The sequence below is a fragment of the Babylonia areolata genome, chromosome 2 (genome assembly GCF_041734735.1).
Source record: "Babylonia areolata isolate BAREFJ2019XMU chromosome 2, ASM4173473v1, whole genome shotgun sequence".
Classification (NCBI taxonomy): Eukaryota; Metazoa; Mollusca; class Gastropoda; order Neogastropoda; family Buccinidae; genus Babylonia; species Babylonia areolata.
The window spans coordinates 11501526-11510998 of NC_134877.1; the positions used below are offsets into that span (position 1 = coordinate 11501526).

At 50.3% G+C, this 9473-nt stretch overlaps 1 protein-coding gene across 2 annotated transcripts in view; it reads left to right on the top strand.

Annotated features, from left to right (window-relative positions):
- The window catches only part of LOC143297725 (uncharacterized), a 21454-nt gene continuing 11981 nt past the window's right edge, over window positions 1-9473 (top strand). Inside the window, exons 1-2 of one of the 2 annotated variants that reach the window (XM_076610152.1) lie at window positions 1-597; window positions 8304-8801. In XM_076610152.1, the coding sequence (XP_076466267.1) occupies window positions 364-597; window positions 8304-8801 (732 nt within the window). In that variant the 5' untranslated portion in view covers window positions 1-363. The remainder of the gene's footprint in view (window positions 598-8303; window positions 8802-9473) is intronic. The other variant, XM_076610162.1, reaches the window with a different exon arrangement.

Genomic DNA, 9473 nt, shown 5'->3' on the forward strand with positions numbered 1-9473 from the left:
TTTGTTTACAAATGGCTGACTGAGGAATGCAAGGTGTTCGAGTGTTGTTGACTGCTGTGATAGGGAGCTGAGTACAATAATTGTTTGCCGGTTGCAGAATAACTCTTATATTAGTGTGTTAAAGTTTCTGTTGATTCAATGGCCAGATGTTTGTTTGGTATCAATAAACACCAAACTCCGCAGTTCGGTGGCTGAATCATTCTTTGTAATCCGCCTTCTTACTGCTGTTTTGAATTGGGATTAGCTGCTTATGAACAGGCAAAGAACAAAAAAACAGTCAGACTTCTCTAGTGAATGGAGCTGACTGAATGGTAAAAGTCTGTTGCAGTGAATGTGAAGCGAGTTGCCTTGTGATTTGAAACGATGGAACCAGATCTGGGAACTGATCCAGACCAGTTTGAAATTCATATTTCGGACAATGAATCTCATGCTATAGAAGATGAGATTGAGAAGAAGTCCGCAGAAATCAAGGACCATGTCGCCAGTGCAGAGCCAGACCTTCTGCGCGCCTCACTGTCAGATGTTGTGTTTACACAGTCACTCCAGCTCAGTGAGATGAAAATTGATTTCGAAGATGGAGATAAAAATGTTATTGAGGTAAGCAAAACAACCCCCTCTCAAAAACAAACAAACAAATGAACACCCTAAAGTGTTGGGCATACAGCCAATGCTGTATCTGAATATGAACTCAGAATAAAGAGTGTCATATCAACATTGATTGATTGATTGATATGGATACTTATTTAGCACCTATCCTTGGTCGGAGACCAAGCTCTAAGCGCTTTACAAACATGGGGTCATTTGCACAACAGTCTGTCTACTTGGGTAGAGCTGACTGACGGCTGCCACTCGGCACTCATCATTCGTTTCCTGTGTCATTCAATCAGATTTCAGGCACACACACATACACACTCACACAGACATGTAACATTTTTTTACGTGTATGACCGGATTTTTTGTTTATTTACCCTGCCATGTAGGCAGCCATACTCTGTTTTCAGGGATGTGCATGCTGGGTATGTAACATTTTTTTACGTGTATGACCAGATTTTTTGTTTATTTACCCCGCCATGAAGGCAGCCATACTCTGTTTTCAGAGGTGTGCATGCAAGGTATGTTCTTGTTTCCATCACCCACCACTGCACATATGTTGATCTGGGAGATTGGAAAAATCTCTGCACTTTACCCACCAGGCACTGTCGCCATGATTCAAACCCAGGACCCTCAGATTTAAAGTCCAACACTTTAACTGTTTGGCTATTGCACCCGTCAACATCTTGTAAATTGATAATTGAAAAATGTATGGTGAATATTCTGTCCTCATTGCTGCTCCTCATATCTGGAACAACCTTCCACATCATATGCGTTCATCTGATTCCAACTCTGCCATTAGAATTTCACTAAAAACTCTTCTTTTTAAAACCTATCTTTAAGCACTCTTGCTTTCCTTCTCGAACATGCCCCATGCCTGTCAGCTCACTTTGCATGCATGGCAAATGAGAGAGGGAAAGGGGGGTAGGGTGGGGTATGGCAGGGGGGAAGAAAGACTGGTCATGAATGATTCATGTCATTTGTAACTTTTTTTCATGTAAAGTACCATGAGCTCTTAGAGAGAAAGGGTGCAGTACACACATGCATTATTATCATTATCATCATTATTATTGTTATTATTATCATCATCATCATCATTATTATTATTCTAGTTGTTGTTATTATTATTATTACTAGGCTCTCCACGCCATCTTGTCAGGTTTTCGCTCTGTCTCGTCTAACGCTTTTTTTGGCTATTAAGCGTTTTCATTTGGCCTTATTTTGTTGTATGCGGCTTGCATGTGTATTGTGCTTACATTCTGTGTACTCGTTTCGACTCGGCCCCCTCGATTTCTTCGTATTTTTCTACCTCTGAGTCGATCCTGTCTTTCCTTTCTCTGTTGGGGATCGTATTGTTCGCTGGGTGCTTACGCGCGGTACCATGCCTCGTTTGCCATCCTACGAAGGCAGGGATCATGATGCTGGCAGAGATACTTGCCAAGAGACTCTCCCAGGCCCGGAGCTCATGATTTCTCCCGATAGGGACCGCGGCGATGCGTCTGCAGACGCTGATCGCGGAGGGGACGCTCGTCCCGATAAAACGGTCATGAAGGGGACCGGGGGGAAAGGGATTCGAGCGTCACCTCCCGAAGTGTCCCAGCGCGAGGCGGGTGGAAGGGGGAGTCATACAAAGTCTCTGTTCCCTCCCTCCTGGCTTTGGAGACTATGGAGAGGAGGTCGGAGGAGGCACCCCCCTTGGTCAGCGCGGCGGACACAGAGGCTGACCGAGGGGTGGAAGACTTCAATGGTGATGCTGACAGATCCGCCCGCACAGCAGCCACGCGTGCAGGTGGAGCATCTGAGGATTGGAGTGAGGAATGCCCGAACGAGGCTGCCTCAGCAGATGAGGTTTGGTTTCCAGTTCCAGTGGTGGAACATGTGTCAGGGACTGAAGGACCGGAAACCAGGGCTGGGCTGGCCATTTCGGCGCAATGAGGATCATCTGCGGGCGTTCCAACCTGGCTTTCCGTATCACCTTGGACAGGATTGGAAAGAGAGGAAACGCGTAGGCAATCAGACTGCTCCAGTCTAGAGAGAGAGCGTCCACTGCCCATGCTTCTGGGTCGGCGACTGGAGAGACGTAAGTGGGAAGTCTCTTGCTGAACCTTGTCGCAAAGAGGTCCACCATCGGCCGGAACCACTGTTCCCACACTCCTTGCAGGGTGTCCTTGTCCAGGGTCCACTCTGTGTGTATGACACTCTTGGACCTGCTGAGAGCATCTGCCAAAATGTTGTCTTTCCCTGCTATGTGTCTCGCTGAAAGTGCAATGCCCCTGCTGTGGCACCAACGGAGGAGAGCCTCGGTCCGCAGAGAGAGGTCTGCCGAGTGCGCTCCGCCCCCTTTGTTCACGTAACAAGCGACTGTTGTGTTGTCCGTGAACAAGCGAATGGTCTTGCCTTTGGCCTCCGCTATGAAGTGCTGGAGAGCCCTGCGAACTGCCTCCAGTTCCAGAACATTGATGTGGCATAGGCGCTCCTCCGGGGACCAAGTCCCTGCTGCATGGAGTGAGTCCATGTGGGCTCCCCAGCCCATGGAGGAGGCGTCTGTGAATAGTGCCACCTGAAGAGTAGGTGGGGCTATGGGCACCCCCTGTGTCAGAAGAGGGGTGGTTAACCACTCTGATGTCACCTCGAGGAACCACTCGCCCAGACATATCCGGGTATCCCATGGCTGAGTGCTCTGGGACCACCGTAGCCTGAGTGCCCTCTGAAGAGGGCGCTTGAGAACCCTGCCCAGAGGGATGAGAGGTGCCATGGACTCCATCATGCCCAGGAGGGAAGAAAGTGTCCGCGCCGTTGCTTGGGAGGAATGGCGCAAGTGGTTGAGGAGGCCTGCCAGACGGTCCCACCGATCTGGCGTCGGAGAGACTATCATGGACCGCGTGTCGAATCTCATCCCTAAGAAGTCGAAGGACTGGCTCGGGGACAGATCGCATTTCTCCTGGTTCGTGATGAAGCCCAGTTGGGAGCACAGGTCTAGAAGTCTGGCTGTATGACTCTGGCACAGAGCCTGTGACTGGGCCAGAATAAGCCAGTCGTCCAGGTACACACAGAGCCGAATGGACTCCGACCGGACGATTGACACCAATTCCCGCACCACCTTGGTAAACAGGAAAGGGGCAAGGGACAGACCAGATGGGAGGGCAGAGAACTGGAACACTCTGTCCCTCCACACGAACCTCAGGTACCGGCGGGATGCCGGGTGGATGAGGATATGGAAATAAGCATCTTTCAGATCGATGGACGTCGCCCAATCTCCCTGTTGCATGGTCTCCCGAATCTGTGCCTGTGTGTCCATCTTGAATTTCATCTTGGGGAGGAATCTGTTGAGGGGGGACAAGTCCAGGACTGGTCTCCACCCTCCGGAGACTTTTGGAATCACGAACAACCGGCCGTAAAAACCGGGGCCCGGGTCCGAGAGTTGAGATATCGCCCCTATGAGGAGTAGGTGCGATATCTCTTTCTCTAAGACGCTCTCCTGCTCCATCGAGCTGGGCACATAAGGAGGAGGAGTGGATCTTAGAGGGGGGCGGTCCCCCACCCAAGGGAGCATGTACCCCGACTCTAGCACCGACACAATCCAGTCGTTGAGTCCCAGAGCACGCCACTGATGCGCGTGCCGGGACAAGTTTCCTACTTGGAGGGGCTGAACGACTGGCGGTGCTGAATCGGGGCCCAGTCATTGGGGGTGCTGCCTTCTGGCCTTGGGCATGGCCGGACGGCTTGGACGGCCATGAGGTGGTTTGTTCCTCTGCCGCTGATTCTGAGCACGCTGCTTTGGCTTAGGAGGCGAGGTATATGGAGGAGCCCTGGTGGCGGGTCTCTTCAAAGGCATAGAACCCTGGCGCCCCTGGGAGGATTGGGCTAAATATGAGGCCACCTCCCGGTTTGTCTCTGCCCTGTGGCTGACAAAATGCGGCGCATACTGGCCGAAGAGGGAGTGCTGCTGTGCTGGGATGGACCGCAGAGCAGCCCTCTCCTCTACTGGAATGTTAGAGAGGCGGAGAACAGCATCCCGCCGCGCTAGCACCGTATTGAAGTGAAGGCTGGTAGCTGCGTCTGCAGCTGCCGTGAGACCAGACGCTACTCGATTGCCAAAAGTGTTTAACCTCGGGTATGAGAAGAGGCCAGGCAGGCCAGAGGAAGGAGACTCCGTGTCCTGCTGAACTGGACGTCGTTCCCACAGCTCATTGGCTCTGTGGAGGAACGCGTCAAAGAAGGTATAAGCCGTGGACACCTCGAGGAGGCAGCGGCGGGCCAGTTTGTCCCACTCTGCAAATGTCTTAAAGGGAAGAGTAGCTGAGGTGGGGAAGGTGGTGCGCTGTGAGACCAACATCCTGTCCTGCGCGGAGGGCTCTGCTTCTCTGTAGGCAGGGTGGTCCTGTGTGTACCAGGACCACACTCCTCCCTTGGAGGGATCTTTAAGGAACTTGCCTGGGGCAAAAGCGCCCGGGGCAGAGAGTGACTCCCTGCCTGGAGGAGGGATGGAAGCAGCACCCCTGACGGTGCGGGCTGGCTTATTAAGCCACTCCTGAGCCATTTCTGGCACTCTGAGTCGCCTTGTGGTTCTGGAGTTAGAGTCACCTGACCGTAGGAGGGTTAAGGGTGACAAAGTTGCCTGAGGGACTGATTCAGCATGTGTGACCCTATTGGGGAGGGTCAGTTCGAGCTCGGCAAAGTCCGAGTTTGGTTCAGGCTGGTCCCTAGGGAGGCGTGGGCTCCATCTGTCGCACTGGGATGGGGGCGAAGAGTGCTCATCTGCTTGTTCGTCCTCATCCGAAGACAGGGGCTGTCCTTCTTGTTCACAGTCCATCCCCTGTTGGGTGCCATCCCAAGTGGATGTACCCACGGGGGCGTCCTGTGGGCTGTGGTCAGCCCAGCGGGATGAGCTGGGGCGATCCCGAGCAGGGACCCTGGTCTCCTCTGTTATGTCCTTGACACCTGAAGAGGGTGGGGAGTGTGTGGACCGTAGGTCCAACCATGCTTGGGATGGTGGGTGCCACACCTTCTCAGAGAGAGCGTCCCTGGACGCCAGAGGGACCCACGAGTGCTGTGAGGGGACGAACACCCACTCATCTCCTTTTAGGACCGAGGGCTGGGTAGGTGGGACCAGCAGGCTCCCACGGGCTGAGCGGGGTCCCTCAGCTGCCGTCGGTCCTGAAAAGGAAGCCGTAGTGACCGTGGCGGTCACCTGCGTGCTGACAGAGGACCTATTCGAGGCTGTAGTGTTAACACTGGTCGAGGAGCTCGACCTGCCCAACGAAGAGTCAATCCCTCTTGTCGGGGCTGTGTGTGTCACTCTGTGGTCTGTGCTGGGTTGGGTCCGGTGGGGAGCGGACCAGGGGTTAGTCCCTGGTCCTCCCGGGAACCCAGCATGCACCATAGGTGCACCCCAGTACGGGTAGAATGGGGGATACCACCCGTGGGCACCAGCCATCCCGTGACCCCAGCCCCAAGGGTCACTGGTGCCTTGACCTCGTTGAAGGGAAAAGCCTGGCCAAGTCGGAGGGAGGTCAGGTGCGACTTGGGTGTCAGACAGGCCGAAAGGCCGGCGGTCTGACTGCCCGGAACCGCCTGACACGCGCGGGACTCCCCCAGCAGGGGAGACCGGCCGGATAGCGGGGAGACCTGCAGAGCAGGTTGCCACGCGCCCAGAATCCCCTCCCGTGGGGAGACTGGGGTGGCTTGGCCCGGGGTGGGCTAAGTGGAGGTCCCCCCCCGGAACCAACTGTTTTTCTCCCCCAGGAGGAGGTGGGGGAGGGGGGTCGACCGAGAAGGGAGGAGGGGAAACAGCACTGGGGCCCCTGAGGGCCGTCTCCGTGTGGGGACCCGGGTAACGGCGGGGGGCGGCCTCCCCTTGGGAGTCCGCACCCAGCCGCGAGTTCCCACCACCAAGAGAGGACGTGCTACTCCCCCTTCCACCCGCCTCGCGCTGGGACACTTCGGGAGGTGACGCTCGAATCCCTTTCCCCCCGGTCCCCTTCATGACCGTTTTATCGGGACGAGCGTCCCCTCCGCGATCAGTGTCTGCAGACGCATCGCCGCGGTCCCTATCGGGAGAAATCATGAGCTCCGGGCCTGGGAGAGTCTCTTGGCGAGTATCTCTGCCAGCATCATGATCCCTGCCTTCGTAGGATGGCAAACGAGGCATGGTACCGCGCGTAAGCACCCAGCGAACAATACGATCCCCAACAGAGAAAGGAAAGACAGGATCGACTCAGAGGTAGAAAAATACGAAGAAATCGAGGGGGCCGAGTCGAAACGAGTACACAGAATGTAAGCACAATACACATGCAAGCCGCATACAACAAAATAAGGCCAAATGAAAACGCTTAATAGCCAAAAAAAGCGTTAGACGAGACAGAGCGAAAACCTGACAAGATGGCGTGGAGAGCCTTGGCCAAAGGAATGATTCAGCGCTTATAGCTGTTAGAGGCGTTTGATTGGCTAAGAGCGGGCCAGACTAAGAGGGGCGTCTTTTCACTGTTAGCCGCGCGAAATTTGGCCAAACAGAGCAAACCATAGGCCTAGTTTGCATCAGTTTGACATGGTAAGTATATGTAAACACCAAACATGGAGTATAATACAAACTCCTCCTACTATTGTTAAGATGATTTTGTTGATGAATTACTTAACATCGTGTATGGTGGTCTTTATTTTGCATATTGTTAATGATCCTTACATATTGGATTTCAGTTGTTGACATATAAGCCTTCAAGTTCAAGCAGTAAACTTTCAGTTGTTCAGTTAAAGTTCGGATTTCATGAAAATGTATTATTGGAGTACATTGAAGCAATATTATGGAATGTTATATTTCGTAACTCATTATACACACATGCACACACTAAGGCGCCTAACACACAGTAGAGCAGAATGGTAATGCTAACACTAGTATCAGTGAACAACCATGACTTATGAAGTTAAATCATTTAACAGCACCACACACACACACACACACACACACACACACACACACACACACACACACACACACACACACACACACACAAATACACTAAGATTCAAAATTTAATATCCTGTCACACATAACTGATCAACATAACATCAAATTAATCATAAGAAACAAATTGTAGAGAATGACATAGTTTTGTTTGGTATTAAATCTTAAGATTGTACAGCCTCTTTTTCTTTTCCTTTTTTAAGCTGCATTGCACGACTTTATAAATTTATTTCAACTTCACTTCCAGCAGAAAAATACAGTGAATATATTCGCATTTATTCTGCATTAAAATCTTATTAATGTCAAGGAAATGATCACATTGTTATAAAATGAATTCATTTCTGGTATCAGTGCTACACTTTTTTATGAAAATTGAATTTTCATGGTAATCCACACACTTGACCAGTTTCAACCATTAAATTATGTATATTACATCTGAATTATAGACAGAAAAGACACTCACACAAGCACCCCCAGAATCCCCACCCCCACACCCCCATCCCAATTCCCCCAGCCTCCTGTCTTTCTTCCGTTCACAGTCACAGTCACTCTCATTCATTCACTTATATTTGTATTTAAAGCAAATCAGACTTGTAATAGGCATACACACACACATACACACACACACACACACACACACACACACACATGCACATCACACACACACACACACACACACACACACACACATTCACCTACACACACTCTAAAAACCCACGTAAAAACACCGTCTATTTTCTTGTTCTCCCAGCAGTGTTCTGTCCCTACCACTGACTCCAACCTGACAAAGCCTGACCTGCTGATGGCAGCATCTCCGTCCATGACTCCACACTTGCCAGTGTCTGCATTGTCGCAGCACAGTGAGACGCCAAAAGAAGATCTGGCTGCAGATTTTGAAGATGCTGTGGACCCCCCTTTGCTGACCTCCACACTGAAAGCAACTGATGAAGATTCTGATGATGAGTTTGACTTTGACTTGCCCAACTCTAAAGTGGATAAAGGAAAGAGTGTCAGATTCTCAGGAGGGTGTGATTTTGAAGAGCCAGCCAAAGGTGTTGAAACAACTGAGTGTCCAAAAGAAGAAGAGAAATCGGAGCTGAGTGACAAACCTAAGGAGGATGCAGTGCTGTCATCTTTCCCCTCACAACCCATGGGGGAGAAAGGGGACGGGCAGCCTGTTTTCACTGGAGCACAAAAATTAGAAAATGGTGATGGTCCTGGTCAACATATTGACATCAAACCAGAGCAGGTAAATATTAAGTTTTATTACATTTGTTTTACCATGACTCACCAGTGCATGTTTGGTTGAACCCACATTTATTCCACAAAGAACAGAGTAAAAGAAAGGCATGTTTTGAAAAGTAAAATGAAAAAAGGAAATGAACAAGAACTAAAATGTGGACAGTGAAAGAACCAATGAATGTATTGTTGTGTTAAGGATTGCCCTCCTTCAGCTTTTTCAAAATCCATCACACATTAGCCAATTATCAACTAGTTCTGTACAAGTGAGCAAAGCTGTGAGGTTTAGTAAGTTGTCAAAGAAAGTAAGTTTTCTTTACATTTAGTTTAGCTTCTTTTATTGAACATAAATTTGATATAAACAGTGACACTGTCCCAAACCCTGGACATTATTATATCTTAACTCATTGAGCCCAGCACCCACACATTACACTGGTGCAAAAAATTGTCTCATCAAAATGGTTTTCATGTAAGGAATGGGAACTGATTTCCACAGTATTTCTGGATGTACCCACATGCAGTTTGGAGGAAACACAGATTATATTCTGCGTTTTTTTCCACATCAGTATGACGAGATGGAAGCCTGATGAGGCCATAAACTCCCCACGGTTGAATGGATTAACAATCAAGAGAAGTGGCTATATGAACTGATCCACACACACACATACATATACACAGACAC